The sequence below is a fragment of the Neltuma alba genome, unplaced genomic scaffold (genome assembly GCF_004799145.2).
Source record: "Neltuma alba isolate B1F8T4 unplaced genomic scaffold, ASM479914v2 tig00002502_pilon, whole genome shotgun sequence".
NCBI lineage: Eukaryota > Viridiplantae > Streptophyta > Magnoliopsida > Fabales > Fabaceae > Neltuma > Neltuma alba.
In genome coordinates, this window is record NW_021632886.1 from 7,827 (window position 1) to 34,097 (window position 26,271).

At 32.3% G+C, this 26,271-nt stretch overlaps 2 protein-coding genes across 4 annotated transcripts; both read right to left on the minus strand.

Moving 5' to 3' along the window:
• Positions 1–10,562: 10,562 nt before the first annotated feature.
• LOC114730369 (putative serine/threonine-protein kinase) lies at positions 10,563–17,443 on the minus strand. The gene is made up of 8 exons (XM_028917433.1): positions 17,402–17,443; positions 17,177–17,304; positions 16,788–17,001; positions 16,280–16,511; positions 15,806–15,962; positions 15,388–15,594; positions 10,775–10,946; positions 10,563–10,657 (listed from the first exon to the last, which is right to left on the minus strand). Exons 2-8 carry the CDS (start codon positions 17,282–17,284, stop codon positions 10,563–10,565), a joined length of 1,185 nt encoding a protein of 394 aa, XP_028773266.1. The 5' UTR covers positions 17,285–17,304; positions 17,402–17,443.
• Positions 17,444–17,462: 19 nt separating this feature from the next.
• LOC114730349 (cysteine-rich receptor-like protein kinase 2) lies at positions 17,463–25,910 on the minus strand. 3 transcript variants are annotated; one of them, XM_028917416.1, is made up of 3 exons: positions 25,131–25,910; positions 18,037–18,446; positions 17,463–17,586 (listed from the first exon to the last, which is right to left on the minus strand). In XM_028917416.1, the coding sequence occupies exons 1-3, from the start codon at positions 25,517–25,519 to the stop codon at positions 17,522–17,524; spliced, it is 864 nt and encodes a 287-aa protein (XP_028773249.1). In that variant the 5' UTR covers positions 25,520–25,910; the 3' UTR covers positions 17,463–17,521. The 3 variants fall into 3 exon arrangements, with proteins under 3 accessions (XP_028773249.1, XP_028773257.1, XP_028773241.1); XM_028917424.1 differs by lacking the exon at positions 25,131–25,910 and adding an exon at positions 19,640–21,200 and having other exon boundaries at positions 17,463–17,534; XM_028917408.1 differs by lacking the exon at positions 25,131–25,910 and adding an exon at positions 19,640–21,200.
• Between the last annotated feature and the right edge of the window lie 361 nt (positions 25,911–26,271).

The window sequence follows — 26,271 nt, forward strand, 5'->3', positions numbered from 1 at the left end:
ACTAATTTATACATACTAATAAAAATAGTTAAAAGCATTAAATTTATTAGAGTTAAAGTGTATCTAACAACCCGAAGTATTTTTCTCGAACACGTCCAGTATCCTAAAATATTTTATGATGCATCAAGCACTCTGAAGTTTTTTTTTCTTGGTATTGATGCATCAAAAAATATTTTTGAATCCTAAACGCATCTAAAAAAATACTTTAAGGTACTGGATGCATCAAAAAATATTTTTACATACTAGAAGCACCTAACAAAATACTTTAAGGTACTAGATACACAAGGGAAAAAAAACTTCAAGGTGCTAGCATGCTGAAAATTTTTTTTAAGGACATTGGATGCATCACAAAATACTTCAGTACCTGAAAAAATATTTTGAGGTGCTAGATATACCTTAATCTTTAAATTTATTATAAAATTTAAGTGATTTCTAATATTACTATCATTATTAACTATAATAGATTTCAGTATCATATTGATTTCTATTAGCTTACTACACTCATTTAATATGGGCATATATAGAAAAAAAATTATTTAATGTCCATTAAAACTATCAAACGGTCTTATAAAAAGACAAAAATTTTATTTTAGAATAACTGCTATAATAAATACTAGAAGTAGTATATATACCACTGTGCTCCTAATGCATTTAACTAGAAATTCATTTAATGAATTTTTTTTAATTTTATACTTATTTAATTTTTGTTGGAAACAAAGAAAGAATGAATATATATAAATAATATTAAAAAATTGTTAATTTAATATTTTTCTGGTATTAAAAAATATGTTACAAGTGACTTGTATTAAAAATAGGGTGGCATGTATGAGTGTGTGTGGAAGGATGAGGATGAAAAATTGAAAATTATGGAAAGTGTGACCCACACCACTCGATTATGAACTGCATGTGGGCCCATTGCCTTGCTGGCTTCATGATCCATCAGGACTCCGTCAGAGGGCGGCCTTGGAAGACCCAAGGGAAGGCTTAGAAATTTCCCACAATGACCCTGCACAGAAAATAGACGCCACCAATTCAAATTCACTCGAAAATTAAAGTCAAGGTGATGACCAACTGACCCATTGACCATACTACCATTAGGAGTGTTTAGACATAAGATAGATAAATAATTAAAAAAATGCCAAAAAAATATTTAGAAAAATTGAGAATAAATCTCTCATTACAAATTTAATTGGCAAATGGTCCATAACATGATTGGTTGCACACAATAAAATATAAGTTGCACAAAGAGAAGATAGTTTACACAAAACATTATTTGGATACAAGGGACTAGTTTGCACATAGTAAAGATGACTTGTATATAAGAGAATTTCATTTGTACAAAAGGAAATTGAGTTGCACATCACAAAAAAATTTTTTTTATTGCATATAAGGAAAGATAACTTGCACACAAATAAAATTAAGTTGCACACAATATAAGCATACTTTTTATACCTCGAGCCAATGATTTAATATTCAAAAGCATAAACTAACTGGCAAAGTTCACATTAGTTTTTCAGTTACCATTTATTTCTTTAAATAAGATGTATAATGATATATCTATCATGTGTCATCCACAACCATCTACAAAAATATTCAAATGAATAATTCAAATATTATTAAGAAATTATGTTCTCTATGACCTTATTAGCTGAGAACTTGAAGCCGTGCAACCAAGAATAAGTTTTAAATTAAATCTTATCATATATATTCAAAATGAACTAAAATATTTTCTTTTTCCTTTCCCCGATATTTCCCACGGCCTACTCTCCACTAAGTCTGGAATTTTTTTTTTTTTTTCAATTTCAAAGACATTGCTTTCATAGTCATTTGACCGAAACAAGAAGGGGAATGAATAGGCCTGATTTCTTCATTTTTAACCCATTAAAGCCTTGAGATAGTCAATGCATTTCTTCCAAGACCCTTGTCAATCTTCTCCATTATTTGATTGTTTCGAGATTAGAACAACGTTTAATGATCAAATCATCATATTAATGTATCCAAACGCCATCAAACCATTTGGAACAGTTACTATACATCTAGAGGCATAAAACAATACAACTACCAACTTCAAAACATTGAGATAGCTATTCACTACAAGGGAGCATTAAACAGAACTTACATATCTAGGCACAAGAACCGTCAATGAAGTACTCCTTTGGTCTTATTTATGAGACACTTCTAACATATTTCATTCAGACTAAGAAAAACCTTAAACTGTATTAATTTTCTATTAAAATATAGTAACTTTTCAACTTTACCCAAATTTAATATATACATCTTTCAAAAAAATAACTATATATCTACACTATAATAAACAAAGGACAATATAGTACATTTGTGATAAAAATTTAGTGAAATGATTTATAAATAGAACTAAGAAAAATCTTCTCTCTTTTCCCTATAAATAGGACTAGAGGAGTATCAAATAATCTATCCACTTCAACATTTCGATTCATTAAGCTCATTATTACACACATAAAGACTCCGATATATCAAAATTTAAACCTTTTAGACATTCCCAATAATGCTCCAAATAATGTTACTTCCAATTTGAAATTATTTTCCAGATTCAAATAATGTTTAAATCATTATCTTCCAAATAATGTTAAAAATTTGAAATTATTTAGTGTTCCCAATCTCACAAACAGGTGGCGTTTCGGTGCTTGCAAAGTGGGTGCACAAGCTCGGTTTGTTTTTTTAGTTTGTTTGTTTTCCTTCTTTGTATTATCTGTCAATTTTCATCCTATTAGCCATGTTGATGTGGACTTATAAATAAAAATAAAAAAAAATTCTTAACAGACATTAGGGCTCCGTTGGAATTGGATTAAATTGCTCTTAAAAAAAATAGATTGTGGATAAAATTGCACTGAAAAAAAGATTGGGGTGGTAGGTGCTCCTAAAAAAAAAGATTGGGGTGTTGGGTGATTTTTTACCCTTAGTTTTAATTCATCAACTATCATTTTGACAGCATCACTTATAAATCTGAAATTCCATCTTTATGAATATCACTTCAACTATCATTTTAATGCCTCCAAGCATAAATTAACCATCTAAAACTTTAATTCATCAATCAACGGGCAACCATACACATACGGGTAAACATATGTATATTCATATATCAGATTTACGAATCTTGCTTCTTTCACCTTTTTCTATTAGAACACAAAGCTACACCTAGAGAGAGAGAGAGAGTTGAGAAGACGAAGCTGGAGCAAGAGTCAAAATCTGGAAAGAGAAAAAAGGTAAGCAATTTTTCTGTTAAAACGCTAGTATCGCCTGATTTCTTAACTCGCTTTTGTTGCTGCATCCTCGAACGGGGATGGACTTATGAGTGTAGAGGGTCTAGATGAAGAATTTGACCAGGATGAGAGAGTGACGCATCGGAAATGAAAAAATGGTGGCAAACAATAAGCATGAGGTGGTCAATGTTGTTAAATTCATTAGCGAAATTGTAAAATCCTATATTTAAGTTGTCAATAGAGTAAGTGGGTGTGTGTTTTTTGGGTGTTTTGGAAGGTAAATGAAATTGATTATTGGGGAACTAAAATATTGATTTATGCTTCTTTACTGCAGGTTAGCAAGCTTTGATGACATCTAACATTGAGTCTGACATTAAAGAGTAATTTTTTAGTGTGAATGGAATAACTTTTGAACCTTTCTTAATTTTTTTGGGAGAATGGTTGATAGGTAGATTATCTTTTTTATAAATGATGTTAATTGGGTAGGATATGTTTTGTAATCTGAATGACAAGGAAACATTAGGTGGTGGTTTAATCTTAATGTTAACTTGTCATTTGAATATAAGTTATGTAGCTTCTGTCATAGGCGTACTGGTTTTTGGTAAATATTGTCACTTCAGTAGTCAATTCCATTATACATGTAGTAAAGTCTGAATATTAATGTAAACATATTATGATGTTCTTCAGGTGTACTTGTATGCTATTTTGTTAGCACATTTTACTATTTGTTTAATTCCCCCAAGGGAGATGTGGAAGTTGCCAATGGGCATAACCGGAGTGGTTAATTTGATTACAAATGCTGTTATTCACATTACAAATATTGTTATTATCATTATCGGGGTAGTGAAATTGGGTGAAAATAGATGTTACTTGGGTTTGAAAGAAATGAGTTGCAAATGGTAATAGCGAGATAGTAACTATTATTACAAAAGTTGTAATTCACATTACAAATATTGTCATTATTATTACCAATGTAGTGAAATTGGTTCCAAATACATGTTACTTGGATTTGAAAGAAACATGTTGTAAATGGCAATAGCGAGATGGTAACTCTCATTATGAAAATTGTAATTCACATTACAAATGTTGTCATTATCATTATCAGGGTAGTGAAATTGGCTCCAAATATATGTTAAGTTTATTTCACATTAACCAGCTGCAAATGGTAATAGCGAAATGGTAACTCTCATTACAAAAGTTGTAATTCACATTACAAATGTTGTCATTATCATTATCGGGATAGTGAAATTAGCTCCAAATACATATTACTTGGGTTTGAAATAAACGAGTTGCAAATAGCAATAGCGAGATGGTAACTCTCATTACAAAAGTTGTAATTCACATTACAGATGTTATCATTATCATTACTGGAGTAGTGAAATTGGCTCCAAATACATGTTACTTGGGTTTGAAATAAACAAGTTACAAATGGCAATATGGAAGTGGTCACTTTCATTACGAATGTTGTTAATCCCATTACGTGTGTAGTGAAATTTAGGTCCAAGTAGATGTAATTTGGGGTACAAATAATTGAGTTACAAATGCCATGACAGAAGTTACAACTTTCATTATGCATGTTGTAATTACCATTACTTATTTAGTGAAATTATCCCAAAAAAGATTTAAATTAAGCCAACAAATATCATAACTTACAACCTACAACCATAAGTCAAGTATTTTGACAATATCTAGACACTGCTTTCACAAGTACTATATGTTTAATTTACTACTATCACAGATGCTGTCTTTTGGTCAGTGTGGTGGCTTCATTTGATGAAAGCAAGCTCAATACTTCGTCACGCCTTGAATTAAGGTCATGATTCACTAGCCACCACATGAAGGCATAATTCAGTAACTTGAAACTAATTTTTTAGCTTCTACTTTGAGCTCACAGGCTATAAAACAATCTGATTCAAACAACACAACCATAATTCAGCACCTAGAGACATAAATCATTATGTCTAAATCAGTTTCTAATCTCTAGCTCTTCAATCCTCAAACCAGCAGATTTAAAAAAAAAATCAGTTTTATGCCTCGATACTTTAATTCTACAAGCATCAATTCACAAGCAATAACCCACATACTCATATATATACAAATATTTTACAAGTATTGAATCAGCTTTTAACCTTCAAAACATTTCAAGTAACAGTAATATATAATTTGTAAATTATTTCCACTTTCAGAACATGCTAATATATAATTCAGATTCATTAAACAGTTTCTGAACACCATTATATTAGCTTCTAAATTTCTAAAACTTGAATCCTGCAACCTCAAGCATCAATAGCCCCAGCAACAATGAATACACACACATGCTTGTAAGATGATGTGCCATAGCCACTCACTACCCCAATAATGATAATAACAACATTTGTAATGTGAATAACAACATTTGTAATCAAATTAACCACTCCGGTGATGCCCATTGGCAACTTCTACCATCTCCCTTGGGGGAATTAAACAAATGGTAAAATGTGTTGACAAAATAGCATACAAGAACACCTGAAGAACATCATAATATATTTATATTAACATTCAGACTTTACTACATGTATAATGGAATTGACTACTGAAGCGATAATATTTACCAAAAACCAGTACGCCTATAACAAAAGCTATATAACTTATATTCAAATGACAAGTTAACATTAAGATTAAACCACCACCTAATGTTTCCTTATCATTCAGATTACAAAATATATCCTACCCAATTAACATCATTTATAAAAAAGATAAGCTACCTATCAACCATTTTCCCAAAAAAATTAAGAAGGGTTCAAAAGTTATTCCATTCACACCAAAAAATTACTCTTTAATGCTAGACCCAATGTTAGATGTCATCAAAACTTGCTAACCTGCAGTAAAGAAGCATAAATCAATATTTTAGTTCCCCAATAATCAATTTCATTTACCTTCTGAAACACCCAAAAAACACACACACACCCACTTACTCCATTAACAACTTAAATATAGGATTTTACAATTTCACTAACGAACTTAACAATACTAACCATCTCATGCTTATTGTTCGCCACCATTTTTCCATTTCCAATCCGTCCCTCTCTCATCTTGGTCAAATTCTTCATCTAAACCCTCTACATTCACAAGCTAAGCCCATCCCCATTCGAGCATGCAGCAACAAAGCGAGTTAAGAAATCAGGCGATACTAGCATTTTAATAGAAAAATTGCTTACCTTTCTCCTCTTTCCAGATTTAGACTCTTGCTCCAGCTTCGTCTTCTCAACTCTCTCTCTCTCTCTCTCCTGGTATATTATGTGTTTTCTTTCAGTTCAAATCTTCAGAGAGGTTCAAGGGTATTTTAGTCTTTCTACCGAATTGACAAAATTCCAGATTGATACTTTATGCCCATTTGGTCATTTTAGTTATTTGCACGCTCATTTTGTCATTTCAAATTTTAACAGTCATTTTCCCTTAATTTAGGGACTTAGTTTTTAAATTATATATAGTCCTGTTTGGAAAACGAGCTCTGCCATAAACTTCTTTATTTTTCAAAATAATTATCTATAATTTTTTTAATTATTCTGGCTTTTGTATATTTTTAGTAAATATTCCTTTCCTAATTCTTCATAAATTTTTTTTTACTCAGAAATAAACTTTTACTAAACATTTATATTTCTAAGGCTTTAACTAATTATTTAAATCTCTCTCTCATCTTATAAATTTCTAACTTCAAAATTTGAGACATCTCTAGACTTAGATAACTATATACAGAAGCCATTTTTATTTTAAAAAAATTATTTATCGGACTCCAAGCCAACTGAAATAAATTATTCATCGTTCTTGCATAAGGACTTATTGGGCTTCGTTTTTAAGTGTGAGCCATGGATGGCCTGCCACTTCCCAAAGAGGCCCTAGCCAATTTTCCATTTTCGTGATAGCCTGCAAAGAGGAAAGAAGCCACATAGTCAGCGGTAGAATGAAGAAGACCACAGTCCCCTCATCAAGCTGTCTCCTTCACTTTGTCGATCCTACATGCATTCTCTCTTCTTCTTTTTCCATCCCGATGCTTTTTCGTCTCTGAGAACTGAGGTGTCAAAATTTTCCCTCAATCTTTTCGTTACCTTCGTCTTTGTGCCTTCTTTTCTTCCCTTGCCCGAGGCTCGAGTCTCTGTCTCCGCTTCTTTTCCTTTCCCTCCATTCTTTCAAAATTCAAAATTTAAATTCCAAACAACAAAATATATAATTTTTCAAGCCAGTGATTTGGAATTGTGGAAGAGAATGGAGATGGCTAGACAGTTCCAAGTCTGTGAAAGCCGGCCTTCAATTTCCCATGGTATTTGAAGAAAGCAAGATACTCACAGGGTGTTTGGAATTGGTGCCCTAGTGCCCTTGAGTATTTGGCTGCTGAGGTAATTCTACTCCTTAATTTCTTAATCTATTAATGCGATTCTAGCTTCCTCTCTCGCCACTGGCAATGTAAGGCAGTGGTTTGACAGTTTCTGTTTTCTGTATTAATAAGCATGTATAATTCACTCAATAAATGAGATTAACAATCCTAATTTTGTGCTGATGATGTTTATACTTTTTACGGGGTGAGGTAGAACTTAGGGCCATACTTTTTGTTCCTGAAGGAATGTTCATTTCAGATGACTTTGATGGAGGGTATAGAAATCTCTTCATCCTACTGGACAGTTATACTCTAAGCTTGAGGAAAAGATTCATGCAAAGAAAGTGGATACGCAACTGGTATATGCTCCCTTAATTGCACAACTCTTTCGTAGGAGCCCGACCCAAGAAGCTAACATTAAGATGCTTAGGAAGAGTTTAGGATCTTAAACCGACTAAAGTGCCAAGCTTTGACCTCATCATTTAGTGGTTATCACCAAAATTAATTATCATTTATTTTCCTTTTGGGGTTATCATTTGTGTTTAATAATTTCTAATTTTGAAGTTCACAATTGAGTCTTGAAATTTAAAATACTGCTATATGTCTTAACAAATATTCATACTTCAATAATTACATAACATTCACAATCTAACAAGGCAACCTCATAGTCTATTGTTATCTCCAATACTCATGTTGCCTACAGAAAATCATGCATCGTCATCCGCAAATTTCTGTGCATCTACATCAACATATTATCGCCTTAATTAATCTCTTTAGTTAGAAAGTCTCAAAATTGACGACAATCCTGAGTTAATTGCTAGTGTTCTGCCCAGAGTTTTCTTATGAAAAGAAGCGTGAAAAGTCCTTTAAGCACTGTGTGTAGTGTATACCAATTACGTGTCAATTAATGAGCACTTAATGTTGGCTAAATAACATATAGTTACACCAAATATGAAGTCACTAATTTAGTTAAAACAACTGAAATCTGCATAAGTCTAACAAGAGTACCTCAAGCTGATGATCAGTTAAATGACTTGAAAAAAATGAAGAGAGATCAGATGTGCAACGAACCAGTAAGCAGGAATATGGTTACTATGGGAAACGGAAACAGTAAGAGGGAGATTTTTTTTGGCAAAAATATACAGAGAAAATCCCAAAAAAAATGACTGTTGAATTTTAAAATTTTAAATTAGGAATTACTACAAAAATATATTGTCATTTGCTTTTTGAATGGAGTTATTTTTTTACGAGTGTAGTAACTAATATTGATTTAAAATTTTGAAATTTAACAATCATTTTTTTAAGATTTTTCCAAAATACAATACAATATTAAACTATGTATTATTATAATATACTCAATTACAAATATCTTTTGGGCAGGGCGACATTACTTGCCCATGCCCGGGCCCACCCAAAGATACCTAATATTTCTTCGAGTGTTTTTATTTTTGGTAGGATTGGACTTTTTAAGCGAGTTGGGACAGACAGACTAGTCCATCACAGATTTCGGTCACAATTATTTTGGTTAGTCATGGATTGCAAATTCATGGCAAGTCCATTGTTTTTTTTTTTGGCGATGGATTTTGGTTAGTTACAAATGTTTTTAAAAAATCCATCACAAATTTCCTAGTTTTTAATAGTGAGTTGTTTATATTTGATTAAAAAAAACAGAGTTTTCTTGCTAAATCCATGTATTTTCATTTTAGTGTCAATCTTGCTTGAAGCACTATCAGCCACTAACCGTGAATAGATCTCTTAACAAAAATTTAAACTTTGGTTTCGTCATGTTACCAGAAACTTTTTTTTTTTTTACTAGATCTAATTCCTGTTAGGAGACAAATTAATGAGCTCTTTCAATCCTCATTGCTCGAATACTTTCTTTACTTTCGAGTTGGGCTCTTGATTTAAGTTTGAACCCATTTCATTGTGAAAATTGTGGGCTTCGTGTTTGGGAATGACAGACTTCAAATAATGCCCCGCTTTTCCGAGCGCGCAAAGGGGATCATAGATCGCTCCGCAATTCATTGGAGTTGCAAACGTTTTTCTTTTTTGATAAAAATTGCAAATTTTGAAATAACTATATAGTATGTAGCGACGCATCCATGATAGTATAAAATAAAATGAATAAGAATCTAATTCAAATTATTTGTCGCTGTTTTATTTCTACGATAAAATGATAAAAGTAAAATACTCATTTTTCATGACAAAGTGTAATTCATGAATTTAATTGGCATGATGTTTGGTTACATATACCAGTTGTGCCCCATATGCAAATAGCCCTAAAATATATTATGTCAGAGAATACATATAAGGTGTGGTTCAAAAAGTAAATCTCTTTTTTTTTTCCCCTTTAGTTGCCTTTTTGTTGTATAACATGCTCTTTGTCAAGTTTTTCTTTAAAGTTCTTTTTTTCCTCCTGTAATGACATGCATGTAATTGTAGTTTTATTCTCAATATGGTCGTAAAGGAAAAGTAATTAATTTCATTTAAAAATTCATATTTTATAAAAAAATAACTTCATTAATTAGAAAATAAAGTTGGATTGAATTGAATTCTTATTATTTTTAATACAAAATATATGTCAAATATAATTAATCTGATCAATTCACATACAATTATCAAGATTATATATAATCACCGATTCTAATTTAGTGGTACTCATCATTGAGATAAGCATATGAAAATCAATCGAGGGAATAAAATTTGGACCATTTAAAATTTGATACGGATGGTTTAGAGAATTTTTAATTTGTAACTTTTCAATGATAATTTTTTTTGAATTTGTAAATTTTTGAAATTTAATCTGATATGGATTACGTAGGATGAGGAAAAAGCAATTATGCATATTTCTATTCCTAATGTACAAATATATTATAAAAGTAGAAGACCAAGCTAAGCTTATGTCTTTACATGTCAAGTGTCCATAAAAGCTCATTTCTGTGATTATAGAGAGCCATTTCAGATCAAGGTTTTCAAAAATACTGTTTATGTTGCATAACTGGAAAACTGCCTGCGTCAATCCATGCTTGATGAGCAACAGTTTCAGAGCAAGCAGCGTGGGACTTTTCTGTAGAGGAAGCAGCAGCAAATGTAGAGACGTCTCACAGGGACCCCTAGCCAGTACTAAGTTTCAATAAAGAAAGGCACAGTCGGTCTCATCGTATTCTCTATAATAAGTCATTGCCTTGGAGCAAAGCAATTATTTCAGACATTGATGGCCTTAATTCAGCAGGTGCTTGGGTGCAAAGCAGACCAATCTCTATAATTCTCTGCACTTCGGCGGCATTATAATCATAAGGATCCAAGGTATCATCCGCCAACTCTATGTGTATGCCTCTCCCATATAGCTTCCAAGCCTGTCAAGTGAATAAGAAGGACAAACAAGACAAAGCAAAACTTTGAATGGTTAAAACAGTCCTGCATTATCAAATTTTCTCCAATGAAATTGCCAATTCTAATTAATCATAGAATTTTTCTTACTTTTTTGAGGAGGAATTCGCTTTCAAAATCACCATGAATCTTCAATTCCTTAATTCGTTCACTGCTAATAATTTCTAGGATTATAGTGCCATATTTATAAATATCAGTTTTTTCTAATAATTAACCATGAATTACATATTCTAGTACAGTATATCCTCTTAAAAATATATCATGTTTATGTTGTAGTTGATGCCTCAAATTAATGCAAGAACAATATTTTTAATATGAAATAGATATGTACAAGGTAATGTGTTGTACCATGTGTGCTACCAATTGAATTCTTAGAATATCACAAAAATCAAATATTTTGACTTACAATGTTCTAGCAAATTTTCTACTAAGATGAGATTGCTCCTCAGGTAAAAGTCTTGCTAAGCCAAATAATCAGCAATTTTTGGTTGAAATGTTGTTAGTCTTTATATTTCTATCTATAATACGAATATGAAGTTCTTCATGCAGGTAAGCTAGACCTCTTGCTATTCCTAAAATTATACTGTATACAAACCATTGAAAAAAAAAAGAATAGCATTTATGCATAAAAAAAGGTTTTCATAATTCTTGAATGAAATTATGACACGTGAATGAATTATTGCTGGAGGAGCTAGGGATATATTTGTCCGTCGAAAATATATCCAAATGTCATCATTTTATATTAAAAAAAATTCAAGATAATTAATATGCAAGTCTTTGGAGTTCCATCTAATTTTTAATCATGTCCTTATAGTGTTTTTCCTCTTTTTAATCAAGTCTCTATAGTATTTTTAATCACGTGCTCATAGTTCTACTTGCTGTTTAATAAAGTCTTTTATAGTTTTAGGTGACTGATGAAAAGGAAAAAAAAATACATGGATATTATTAAAAACTAATGAAACTATAAGTACTAGATAAAATGGGAAGAAAAAACAACAGGAATTAAAAACAAGTACAACTATAAAGACCTGACAAAAAAAGAAAAAATTACAAGGACCTAATTAAAAATTAAGTGAAATTATAAAGACTTGCCAATTAATTACTCTGAAAAATTTGATACCTAAAGATTAAAGAACAGCATATCATCTTTGTTGACAAACAAAATATACCAAATACGAATTTGTCAAGACTGGTGCTTTTCATTTATTCAAAAATAAGAAATTTCTCATTGTTTTTACTGCAATATCCAAAAAACCAAATAAGATTCTAGTGATGAACAGTGATGAACATTGCTTATAAGTTTTACTTTCAAATTCTTCTTCCACCTTCTTGAATTGGCATAAAGTATTCCTATGGTCCTAAATATAAAACCCATTCGTAGTGTAATTTATACTACAAAATGGGTTTTATATTTAGAATCGGAGGAGTAATTAATTTCTTCACAGCAACTACTTTTCTATTCTTCAACGAACCCTATGTTGAAGATTAAGAATGTCAATCATTGCTAGAAGTTTCTCTTATTGTACAACTCTATATGCAAGTATCCCTTTAGAGACATCCCTGCTTTAAAACATGACCTATAGATCAAAAGATTGAAAACCAAAATATATAGTTACCTTGTTGAAGTTAACTTGCCCTTAATTTGTCGCTTTGGGGTTACTCCAAAAATTAATCGAATTAATGCAATATGGTGCAAAACTCGAGTCGTTTCACTTTGAGGAGCCGAAAATGAAATTAAACCCTAGTAAATAAATGTAAATAACCTAAACTATAAAAAAGGATTTTGATTTTGAGGAATTGCTAACTAAATGCCTTGAATTAAACTGAAATTAAAATATTTTTTGTGTGTTATTTTTATATAAAAAATGATTGAAATAAATAAAGATGAAAGAAATGAAAATGAAATACACAAATAACAATGATAATAATCAATTCTCCAATTCAACAACTCAGGCAATCATCACTCTAAAAGATGTGGGAGTTAAAACAATGAATTAAGAATTATAATTAAGCTTTTAATCCAACAACCGAGCCACCTTGAATTGCCTCAAAATATTTTTCCAAAAATTCAAATTACTAACTGCAACCAGAATAGTAAAATGAAATTAAGGATACTAAAAACCAATGCTTAATTAAATTCTTAAATCCACAACAATAGACTTAAAGTTAGCAAGAGACAATATGATCCAAGATTTCAAGCCACCTTAAAAAATCACAATATATTAACTCCAAAATCAATACAAATGTCATGACTACAACATCATAATTGAAATCAAAGCTATAAACGGCCCAATGTCAAATGCTAAACAATAATCCAGCCATAATAATTTTCACAGATAATCAGATTTAACAATACAAAATTTTCTAATAATTAGAATAACTATCCTAAGACCTAGGAATTGTTAGACAATTATTAGAGAGGAAATTAAAGCAACTAAAACTCCCCTTTGATGATCCAAGCTCCTGCCATTATTATTGAATTAGAGAATTGTGAAGCTAGCCACGGTTTGCCATGATTTCAGAATCTCCTTCGATCAGTTTACTCCTACACTCGGCCATGGCAGTGAAGAAGACGGTGGTGATCATGATCCTGTTCACGCTGGTCACTCTTTCTGCCTCTTCACGCCGTCACTGATTTATTTCTGCCACCAGAAACAAATCGTGGAGAAGAATGAGGAAGGTGCCGTCGAGCTCGTGCTGCCCCTGTTCTGCTCGCGTCTCAGTTCAAGCTACTGTCTCTCTCTTCTGTTGTGCCGGTTTTGTCGTGCCCAGGAGAAGAAGGTGAAGGCGATGTCGCTCACTGGTCCCTCAGCTCGCTGGTCTTTGAATTTTTCTTCCGCCGCCAGCGCCTCCTCGCCCCCAAGCTCGCTCGGCGTCCCTCCTCTGTTTTCGTCTCAGCTAGCGTGTTTCTGCTTCCGGGTCCCCCTGATGATGAATGTAATATTAGATATTAGGGGTGGAGCAAAACGCAGTGTTTTGCTCCCCCTTTTATTATTATTTTTTAATTTATTTATTTATTTATTTTTTTTATTTTTAAAATCTTCCAAAAACCTGCATGCAAAAATTTAAAGATAAGGTAGCATTAATTGTCCTCAAAAATCAATTGGTCACAATTAAACCAAAATATGACAATTTTGCCCCTATAAAATAATAATTCAAAATAAAACATATTAAATCAATTAATCAATTAATTAAGGTCAAAAGGGACTAATTAAGTTAACAAAACCCATATAAAAGATATCAAAATATATAAAAATAATTGAGTTTGTCACTTGTATACAACACCAAATCTTTCTTCTCTGAGTTTATTCTCTGCACTCACATTTTTAGTAGCAAACTTCAACTCCTTGTAACTTAAATTAATTGGGCCTTCCAACTTACTTAATCCATTTATGTCATAGTTTATTTTGGTTATTATACATATTTAGGTTATTTTGTATACTAAGTTACTTAGAAATTTTTAGATGTTCCTTAAAATTAATACGTCCCGGATCGCGCACTCTATTACATTAATTTGGTTTATTTTTAAAGTAATCCCAAGACGACAAATTAAAGACTTCATTTCAATGACATTTGCCATAGCGAAGAATACAAAAAGCCCCAAAACTGCTTCAAAACAACCTTTAGCTTACCCTTATATCTTACAAACCTCAAAAAACTTTTAACACACCTAAAGATCAGATTAAATTCAAGTTTGATCAACCCTAAATCCTTGATTAAAAACCAGAATGCCACAACTTTTACTCCTATAAAATATAGTTTGTAGTGAAGTTTTGACAAATAAAGTAAGGAAAATAATGAAATTAATAAGGATAAATGTGGGAGGAATATTAAATAAGGGAAATGAAAAATATTGCGGGCCTGGATTTTAGACCAAAACGTAGTTTGTCATTGATATCATACATGTATCCATCGTACAAAATAAAATGAATATCCCCCGCCCCCCGGTGGGATCCAGTCAAACCAGTCGTCCTTGTTTTATTAATACGATAAAATGACAAAAGCAAACCATTATTTTTTTCAATAGATAATTATATATATACACGACAAAGTGTAATTAATTAAATTAATTGGAACTATATTTGCTTACATAGAGTATCATACATTATCCCTCCTTTGCAAATAGCCCGTAAATTATATTATGTCCTACTTGTGACCTATCATAACATGTCTTTAAAGATTAAAGAAACATGATTTTGGTGACTTTTAGCATTCTAATTCCCTACACAATTTTTCATATAAATTTATTAATTTGTAAATTTAAAAAATACATCTCTTTATTTTAGATACATTCCAACAATCTTTCTGGTACTATACAAGTGAGCACAATAACATTTGATGATGGGCAGGAAATAGTAAAGGTAAAAAGGTGTCTTCCATTGACCCCTAACTAGTTATAATTAAGACGGGCATAGAGGGTCTCATATGCGATAAGCCACTGTTTTGGAGCAAATCAATCACTTCAGACATTGTTGGCCTTAAATCAGCAAAAGCTTGGGTGCAAAGCAAACCAATCTCTATGACTTTCTTCACTTTTTCTGCTTCGGAGTCAGTAAGGTCCAAGGCCTGATCTACCAACTCTAAGTGCATGCCTCTCTCATATAGTTTCCAAACCTAACAAGTGGGATTAAGGTGAAATGGAATAAAACAAGTAGAAAAGACAAAGGAAAACCTCAGTTATTAATTTTTAGAAACATTTATTAGTAGATTTTTTCACAGAAAAGAGGAACTTTTTTCAAAAGAGTTAAGCTGAGTTGTTTAAAAAGTCCTACATCTAAGTCTTTTCAAAATAACTCTTCTTAGATAATTATAGCAAATTTCTCACTTTTGGTAGGAGGAATTCATCTTCAGCATCACCATGATCCTTGAATGCTTTGCTTTTCTGGCCAGTAATGATTTCAAGGAGTACAATACCAAAACTGTAAATATCAACCTTCTCTGATAATTGACCATGAATTGCATATTCTGGTGCTGTGTATCCTCTAAAAAAATACATAATATTTAAATGATATAATTGATATTATACTAGCTCAAATAGGGGCAAATAAATATTATCCAAACAAATCTCAAATAGAGTTGTGCAATGCAAATATTGGATCATTTTGACATACCTATGAATATTCTTTTTGCAAGTTCATGTTATGAAGACAAAATTGGAAAGGTTAGCATTATTTGTAGGTGTACTACTAGAAGAGTTGTTATTTTTTAAGCATAGATTTTATCAAAATGATAGACAACCTAGCTATGTAATATAATAGAAAGTTAAGGAAATTATAGAAATTTTTTCATTTTAACTTACAATGTTCCCACGAATTTTGTACTAAGATGAGATTTGTCCTCAGGTAAAAATCTTGCCAATCCAAAATCAGCAATTTTAGGTTGTAAATCATCATCTAAGAGAATGTTGTTGGTCTTTATATCTCTGTGTATGATACAGACTTGAAATTGCTCATGGAGATAAGTTAAGCCTCTTGCTATTCCCAAAATTATAGCGTATCGCTGCTCCCAGTTGAGATGACCTTTCTTTTCACCTATTTGCCAAGTTCACAAAATTGAAACATATTAAAAAGAATAGCGAGAGAAGAACAAGAGCGAAGCAAAAATGATTCTCAAAATATTACCACAGGGAATTGATGTGCGTGTATGTGTGCATTAAGTTATATATTAAAATGATGACATATGAGTAATGACCTGTTTGTTGAGTAAACGATTCACGAGTCATATATAGTGTTACTAATTAATTAAGAAGCATAACAAACAAATGCTTAATAAACTATATATAAGTTTTGTTAGTTGATGCAAGATACCAAATATGAATCTGTCCAAACTATTGTTCTTCATGTATTCATATACAAGGATTCTGTCACGGCCTTTACTACACCATCCCAAAAGTTGAATAAGATTCGGATGATGAGCATCACTGATAAGCATCACTTCACTCAAAAAATCTTCCTCTATCTTCTTGGAGTGGAGTAAAGTTAACTTCTTGACTGCAACCACTTTCCCATCCCTTAGAGTGCCCTATTCATGATGATTTAAAATTCCAATCAGGAAATAGTTATATAAGTTTTTCCTCTGTCCCATTGGAAATCTAACTTTAATTTTTACATTACATGAATCTCACTTAAAAACATCATTCCTTTAGAACATGATCTATAATTATTAAAACACATGAGATCAAAATAAAGTTATGCACCTTATATACAGCACCAAATCCTCCTTCTCCTAGTTTAGTTTCTTCACTAAAATTCTGAGTTGCAAACTTCAAATCCTTATAATTGTAAGAAATCAGGCCTTTCAACATAGTTGCAATAGTAATGTCCCCTATATATTGATAAGAAGAACACTTGTCAAAGTATCTTCATAAACTGAAAGAACCAATTAGGGATCCATCCCTTCATGGAGATGAAAGTATGTTTACCTCTGTGAATTCTCTTCGAGTATTTTGATCGTCTAATACAGATAAATAATATCAAGAGGATCATAACAAGAGCAAATCCTCCAACAACTCCCCCGATAACGGCCCCCTTTTTACTTGAACCTACAAGACAAGACTAGATAACTCGTTTTCAAATAAGTCATAATTTTTGCATATTAAATGTTCCTCTAAAAAGTACAAAGAAATAACACATATCAATAACGTTTTATCGGTAAAAAAGAAACATATGTCAATATCAATATTGGCACTTATATCGTTTTCAATGAGAAACAGGTAGTTTAAAAGATAAATGTTCACAACTAGATATCTTCACGATGAGCATAATAGATAATAATTATAAAAATTATGAAAGATTGTACTAATTCTTTCCAATATTGGATAAATGAAAAAATTCAAATGGAACCTAATAAAATAGTGGGAAAAGATTGAAAGAATAAAAAAGTTGCATGAATCCTTAGAGAATTCTCAATGTTTGCAATTCTGTGTAAATTTTATTTATAATAAAATCCCTTAATCGATGCTGGGGTTAGTACACAAGCAAATCAAATTGTCATGCTGCAATAATATTTGTTTTATATATATATATATATATATTAAAATCTTTGAAAGAGCCATACCTTGTTTGCCCAAGGAAGTAATATCAATGGGCTGGTAATAATGTGGAAAGAAGGAAGAGGTGGAGTATCTCATGAAACATCCATCAGCATAAGCCCTACCATCCGACTTGGGAAGACAAGTGGGCATAATATTGTCATATCCAGTGTTCAAGCAATTGAAACAGCCGTTTGGAGTGACAGTTTCAATACATTGAGCAAAGCCATAAACAGTTGTACCATTATTATCAGGCAATTCTATCTTTGTGGCTGCAAAAAACCCTTGCTTTTTGGGTGTTGTTGTTTGCAGATTCTTTAGCAGTTGTTGCACAAGTGAGGTAAATAATGTAATGGATTCTCCTACAGTTTGATTTCCACATGATACGGCATTGAAATCCTCCGTTGTCTTCCAAAAGAAGGCATTGGTCTCGTACCTCAATTAACAAAATGTATGCCATATAAATTTTCCAAGATTAGTAAGGGTTTATCTCATTTACATATCAAACTTATAAGATGATATTTTGTAAATGGATTGGGGGTGTGTTTGAATCAACTTTTGGAGAATAAGTCATAATTTTAACCAAAAGAAAAAAACTTTAGATCAAGTTTTTTATATTCATTATGTCATGGCTATGCGTTTTATTTTGAAAATATTATCATTTAATTAAAAAACAGGATACATTGTTATATATAATTGAAGACCTTGACATAAAAAATATGAGAAACTTAATATAGCTCCAGAAGAGACCTAAAATCACAAATCATATAAATTAAGCTGTTTATATACGATTAGTTCTATGAATAAGCACCAAGAGCTAGATAGGTGGCTACACTGATTGAAGGCTGCATTATTCTTTCAGCTATTTATGTGGACTGTGGATTCAGAGAATGTAAGGAATTTTCTTTAATCTTTTAGTGGATCAGTTTAACTAATGTCCCTTCTCATGGGTACCAACCTTATGTAATGTAGATATTATGGGAGAATCTCACTCTAGTCATTTCTAAATGACTAGGATCGAAGGTAGGGGTAGATTTATTACAATAAAGCTGTGAATTCTAATAAGTTGGTTTGTAATTGGGGTTGATCAATTGACGAGTATATAAAAAAGTTTCTTTTTGGGCTCAAAACAACTTTTAATTTTATTGTTATTTTAATGCAATTAAAATTTTGCTAATTAAAACAATTTTCTTATATAAGAAAATTTTCATGAAATCAAAATTTGGAAATTATTTATCATCAACTATATATATTTATTTATCTTTGCATGCTGTCAGTGTTAACTTTAGTATCACACCTTCAACAAAAAATATATCTAAGTTATAATACAAGATTTAGTTTCTAATTCAATTTCAACTACAAATTAAATCCTATACTAAAAATGGGAAGTAATAACTAAAATTTATTTTCTTTATTTTCTCTACTATTTAATTAGCATATATCAATGTAAACCACACAAACCACTCCCTCGGTTATCAAAATGAATAAATATCTTATCTATATGACTATATCCACCCCCCCCCCAAAAAAAAAAAAAAACCATCTCCACATAGGAAGGTCAAACTGGAGCTTAATTTCTATTCAAAATAGGAAGGTCAAACTGGAGCTTAATTTGCGGACGACTTGTACCTGAGGAAGCAGCCATCGAAGACAACGCCGGCACCTTGTGCCGCCGGAGGACACTTACGGACTTGCCGGGCTGCGACGTCGAAGCAGGCGACACAGTCGGGAATGGAGATATAGTTTCTACACTGAAAAAGTGTAGAAACAGGGTTTTCTGCGTTGGCTTTCCTTGCCGTCGCCAAGTACTTGTTCTCAGAGACGATATTCTCTTTGATCTCTCGAAACGTTGCGTTTACGTTTTCATGGAAGATGGATAAGTTGGGCAAGACGTCTTGGTTGGCAGATGGTGTGCAGCGGGTGTATATAAGAGTGGTCTGTGGATCCGCAACGACGCCGTCAAGTATCCACCATGACCAGAATATGGAGATTACAGAAAGGAAAATAGGTTGAAGAAGCATGTTTTATGTCTATATGCGTGTGTGTAGAGGTTGGCTGCAGGTGGACAGAATAATGAAGAGGAAGAAGGAAAGAGAGGTCAAGTTGGATCTGGCGATGTATGAACTATATGAGAGATTAGAGATTGGTGTTTGAAGAGGAGAATGATATCACAGAATTAATGAGGAAGAAGAAACTGATACATTTAAGGGAAATCGAAGATAGCCATGTGGCTTAAGATCAGAGGCATCTGATCAGCTGTTTCAACACATTTGGTCATCGTTTTCAAATGATTGATCGAAAGGAAAATCGCTAAAAAAGAAAAAAAAAACCATAGAAATTGTAAAATTATAAATCAGATATTTTGTCAAAAATTTACTGCCGTTATTAAAAACTTATACAAGGTTTATAACGAATCGTGATTTGCGATTTTACCATTTTTCACGGTTTTTTTTTTTTTTTCAATTTTGCGGTGACTGAAGGATGCAATTAAAAAAAAAAAACTCTTTATTGCATGGAATGTCAATGTTGCATTTTTTGAAAGTTTCTTTTTTTGACCCGAAGGCCTTGTAAACTGCGTGGGGCAGTGCCCTCCAGTGCCCAAAAAATAAAAAATGAGATGGGCTCCGAACACTAACAATGACAGGTGGAAGTTGGAAAATTCCAACAATGATACCCATATTGACCGGGTACCAACATTAAGGTTATATTATGATGTTTGTTTGTTTGTTTGTTTTTCTCTCACCTCTCCGCGTGTTGACTATGTGATATTTTCCTATGAATTATGAAATTTCGAGTAAATAATTTGGTGTGGGAAGCTATTTTGGGGTTTGGGCCCTAATAGGATAGTGGTTAGTTGTTTCTACTTTCCAGTGGGGCATAGCTTAATCCTTTAGCGTTGTTCCTGAAAATACTCCCACAATTTCATGTATAAAATACAAATAACTGAATTGCATAAATCAAAAGTTAGCTAAAAATAAAAGATGCATAAAAAATATTTTTTTACTAAGTATATCTTTAATCTTTATTTAGAGAGAGTGAATGAAAGAGAACAAGCAGAAAAATGTGATGATAGATAACATATAAGTAAGAAGGGCAAAAGTAAAAAATATATTAAAATTTTAGGTAGCCTTTTTTGAGTGTATCATATGAATAATTCTAAATCATTTCAAAAAAAAAAAAGCCAAGGGAGGATTAAAAACAATGGAAAGAAGGACAATAAATGAATGAGGGAGAAGACCACGGTACTCTGCGCACCTTGAATGAAAAAGCCAAACTACGAATAATTTTGCGTTTCTACTTCACCCCGTGGCTCTAGATCTTACCCTATACATTAATCAAGGTTAGAGATAAACCCGGATAATTATGATGACTTATAGTCATAGAGCTTACTATTGCCTTCTGATCTTATTATAAGTTTTAAATAACTAATTCACAGATAATAAATAATTAGTTAAAATTAATTAAAAATAATAAATAAGTTAAAAATACACTTTTGTTTTTAAATATATCCTTATAATATATGAGAAAAAAGATAAAAGAGAATATGTGAAAACATATGATAAAAGAAAAATAATTAATGAAAACATTAAAAAAATACATTAAATGCTAAGAGAAACTCAAATAAAAACTTATAAAATAAATCATGTTTTTCCTAAATGTGAAGCTTGTAAATAGGACAGGAGGGAGTATATGGCACCCTTGCCTTTAATATCAGTCACTTATAAGTTGTAACTCATTTTCGCATACTATGTAATGCATTAAATTGATAGAGTTTCCAATTTTACCATAATTTGAATTTTCTCTTTTTATATTTACAAATCATTCTCATATCTATCATTTTTTTTTCTCTTTCCAATAAGATTAAATAAGGGTGAAATTAAAAATACAAGCATTAAATTTACTATAAAGTAACTTACTTTTAAGACCAAAACTTCCTCTACAAGTAACTTACATTTAGGACCATAATGGCAGATCAAATCATTTAATAACTGCTTGGAAAGAATTATTAATTAATTAGGCATAATTGTTATATCAGGAAATTAATGGTATATTAATAATGACCACTATTATAATTGCAAGTAAATTAAACTCCTCAAAATAGATGTACTTTAAATAGGACTAGTCCCAGTTCGGCACTTGGCTAAAAAAGCCCAGCACCAAACCCGAATGGGCTTAGTCTCCTATGCTGGTCACCGGAGACTGGTCACCGGGCATTGGGCTTCAAATTCTATTCTAGTATCTGTGGTTGCAAAAAATCTAATTCTGTGTAGCAGAGAAGGAAGAATCCAGATCAGAAAAACAACAAGACTCAAGATTCAAATTTTGAACGAAGAACCCATCATTATCTCATGCCAAATCTGGCAAGAGAACAGCAGAGAAAGGAGACCCAAACGACTATGTTCTTAAACCCGGACCGGTTCAGACCCGAGAGACCCAAATAGCTTGTGCTGGACTGGTTTTGTGTGTTGGACCCTTCCCCAAGAAGAGAACAGGAAGAAGAAAGAAAGAAGGAGGAGCAGGTTCTACCAGGCCGAAAAAAGGATAAAAAGAAGAAAGAGGAAAACTCACCAGCCAATAAACCAGAACCTTAACAGGCAAAGAGGATTTTAACTTTTTTAATTTATTATTCCAAATAAGCCCTTAATGGGAAAAAGGGCCGTCAATGTGTGGACTGTGGACCACACGTAGCAAGAGAGTGAAGGCCCCACAAGCTAGCCTACTCAGCTTATCACGAAATATCCACAGTCCAGATCTAATTTAAACTAAATGAGTAAAGAAAAAATTACAAATCAAGTCCCATATAAGAGAATTAAATACAAAAAAATTTCTTAAAATTATCAAATTATTCTGGAGTCTCAAGAAATCTCATTACAAGAGATTCTATTTGTTTAATTACCAAATTGTCTTTATTTCTTTTTAAAGTATATATTCATAATTGAAAGTGTAGTCGTTAACAGCTTTAGTTGTAAGGATTAACAACTATTGCGGTAGCTATTAATAACTCCTATATTATATTTTTGTTATGTGCTGAGAAAGTGTATTATCAATACCTGTCGTGATAGTTGTTAATCGTTTATATCTTAAGTTGTTAACAACTATTCTTTCAGTTATCAATATAAAATTTTTTAAAAAATAAGGGCAATTTAATAGTTAAATAAATAAAATATTTTTACAATGAGGTTTTTGGGATATCAAAATAATTTGATAATTTTAAGATATTTTTTGTATTTAATTCTCTTGGATGGGACTTTATTATAATTTTTCCATAAATAAAACCTATTCATTTTGAAAATCAATTTCAATTAGGTTTCAACAATCTAAAGTCAATATAGACAATTGAAGCTAATCCACATTAAGATGACCATACGGAATGTGTTTCTCCCACATGTAGGATATACACACACACTTCTTTCGCTCCTAAATATAAAAGCTAGTTGACGAAGGCGAATAGATTAAGGAAATAAATTTAGTTAGTTATTTGTAATAAATAGGTATTGTTTTTTTTAAAATATCCTTGTTAATAAAATATATTGGTTAGAACTACCATTATTAGAAGAACTAACTTAGAAAAAAGAAATGCATAAATATAGGAAACAAAGTGAATTGAGGTCTTATATGTAAAACTAAAATAAAAATCAAACAAAATCTAATGCTCCCTCCGGTCCTAAATATGAGACCCATTTTGTAGTGTAATTTACACTACAAAATGGGTCTTATATTTAGGACTGGAAGCACTACAAAAATATCACTTTCAGTGACAATTTTTAGTGGTGACAAAAAAAGTCACCATTGAAAGTATGACTTTCAGTGGTGACTTTTATTGTCACCATCAAAAGTGGGACTTTTTAGTGGCGACATCAAAGTCACTGCTGAATGTAGGACTTTCTGTGGTTACCGCATGTGGTCTGTGCTAAGAGGTACAACATTCAGTGGTGACAAAATGTCGCCGCTGAAAGTGCTTTTCAAATTTCTTTTATTGTTTTTATTAAAGGTTATTATATTTATATCTTAATTGTTTTTATTGATAATGTAGTGAGTGAGAGAGAAAGGAGGAGGTAGAATGAGTGGGGTGTGTATGAGATAGAGATGTTATAATTATATATGTAAGATAGAATTAAGAGTGTGTGTGAGGAATGGGGTGCAAGCATACATGAGAGAGAAAGAGATGTACATTTAAGAGATAAAGAAAGATGGGAAGGTAGTGAGAGATAGAGTGTATGAGAGAGAGATGTAACATGTAATTAAAATATAACTGAAAGTGAGATGGTGTGTGTGAGAGGAATGCATTATAATTGAAAGGGATAGCATAGTTAAGTTTATGAGGGAGAGATGATTATAGTTAAATTACTGTGAGCGTACTATGACAATTTTTTTCGTCGCCACTGAATATAGGGTTCACTTTTAGTAGCAGCGACGACTTTTAGGGTTGCCGCTGAAAGTAGACTTTCAGAAGCGATTATTAGTGTCGTTGCTGAAGGTCTGACTTTCAGCGACGATTTTCTAATGTCGCCGTCGAAAGTATAATTTAATAATATATATTTTATTTTACAATAACAATAAACAAATTCAATTCAACTCAATGACAAGAAGATTTGACACGCAAGAAGATAGTCACGAGTTCGAACCTTGAAGAAGACACATGTACAGTGAAAATATTTGGATGGTGAGAGGGTGACGTGGCATGGGACAGGTGATATGGCAACAATGTGGAGGTGGTTGACGATAACATGGAGGTGGCTAGTGATGACATGGTCACCGGCAGTGATAATGTGGCGTCAGTAAAGCTAATTTTTCTTAGGCATCACTTTTTGCGACGACAAAAAAGGCACTACTGAAAGTCGTTTTTGGCGGCGACAAAAAATTCGCCACTGAAAGTCACTTTCAAGGGCAACAAATATCGCTGTTGAAACTTCTAAAAGTCGCCATTGAAAATGTGTTTTAGCAGTGACCTTTTTTGTCACTGTTGAAAGTTTTCAACCACGGTCATTATGGCAACCACTTTTCAGCGGTGATAAGTCACCCTGAAAACTTTATGTCACTGCTGAAAGTTAATTTTTTTTGTAGTGGAAAGTATTAAGCACATATGAACAAGAAAGAAAAGTGGAGGATGAAGTTGTACCTGAGAAAGCAGCCGTCGTAGACGACATAGCCACCGGCAGCAGAGCCATTGCGGATTTGTACAGTGGCGACGTCGAAGCAGGCAAGACAATCACGAACGGAGAGATAGTTTCTGCACTGAAAAAGACTGCTAACGGAGCTTTCTGAGTTGGCTTGCTGCGCTGTGGCGAAGTACTTGTTTTGAGTGACGATCTGGTCTCTGATGTCTCGAAACGTTGCGTTTATGCCGTGGTTGATGATGGAGAAGTTGGACAACACTAGTAACTTTGCTGGGGTGCATCCTCGAGCTACAAGATTGGTCTGTGGCTCCGAAACGACGCCGTTAAGTGTCCCCCATGACCAGATCGCGAAGGTGATAACCAAAGAAAGGAGATTATCAGGTTGAAGCATCTTTTGCTTGATGCAATTAGAGAGCGAAGATGAAGAAGGAAGAATAAGCAATGATGTACAGAAGGGAATCGAGCTGTTTCTTCATATATATATGTGTGCGTGTGTGTGTGTGTGATGAGTCGCACGCATGGAGAGCCTGTCCGTGGCTTGCTTGCTTCCTGGGTCTTGCAGAAGAAGATGGACTAATTAGTGGAAGACTTGGAAGACTAATTAGTGTAAGACTTGGTCAATTCAGCAGCCCCTAGTTAAACGCACGTCAAAGTGGTCACGAGGGCCAGCTCACACCAACCAGGACAAAGAATAGCACCTACTATCAAAAGCATCATCTTATTTACATTTGGTTTAAAGTAAATATTATTTGGAAAGTTAATCTTTTTTGGTCATTCAAATTTTAACTTAGTACAGTGACTCAGTCCTTGAACTCTTAGTTAAAACTGAATATACACACACACAAACTACTTCCGGTTCTTAATATAAGAGTTTGTTGACTAATTTGAGTTAATTTAAAAAACTAGTTAAATTAATTATTTATAATAAATATGTGTTATCTTCTCTAAAATACTCTTGCTGATCATATGTATTAGTTACGGCTACCGTGTGATGAAACATTTAATATTTACAACTACTTCAAGGACTATCTTGAGAAAAATGAATGAACATGAGAGACAATGTGAATTAAGTTTTTATATTTAAAACCAAATTGAAAGTTAAACTAGCTTTGTTGTTAATGACTGAAAGTAGTGTGTGTGTGT

Coding starts and splice junctions, on each gene's coding strand:
- LOC114730369 (XM_028917433.1), bottom strand. CDS start 17,284: ATGTTGAAAGGCCTGATTTCTTACAATTATAAGGATTTGAAGTTTGCA. Junction 15,963..16,279: donor ACAAAATTCGTGGGAACATT/GTAAGTTAAAAT, acceptor GTATTTTTTTAG/AGGATACACAGCACCAGAAT. Junction 15,595..15,805: donor ATGAATTCCTCCTACCAAAA/GTGAGAAATTTG, acceptor CCCACTTGTTAG/GTTTGGAAACTATATGAGAG.
- LOC114730349 (XM_028917408.1), bottom strand. CDS start 20,031: ATGCTTCTTCAACCTATTTTCCTTTCTGTAATCTCCATATTCTGGTCA. Junction 18,447..19,639: donor TTCGATGGCTGCTTCCTCAG/GTACAAGTCGTC, acceptor TTGTTAATTGAG/GTACGAGACCAATGCCTTCT. Junction 17,587..18,036: donor TACTTCCTTGGGCAAACAAG/GTATGGCTCTTT, acceptor TGTACTTTTTAG/AGGAACATTTAATATGCAAA.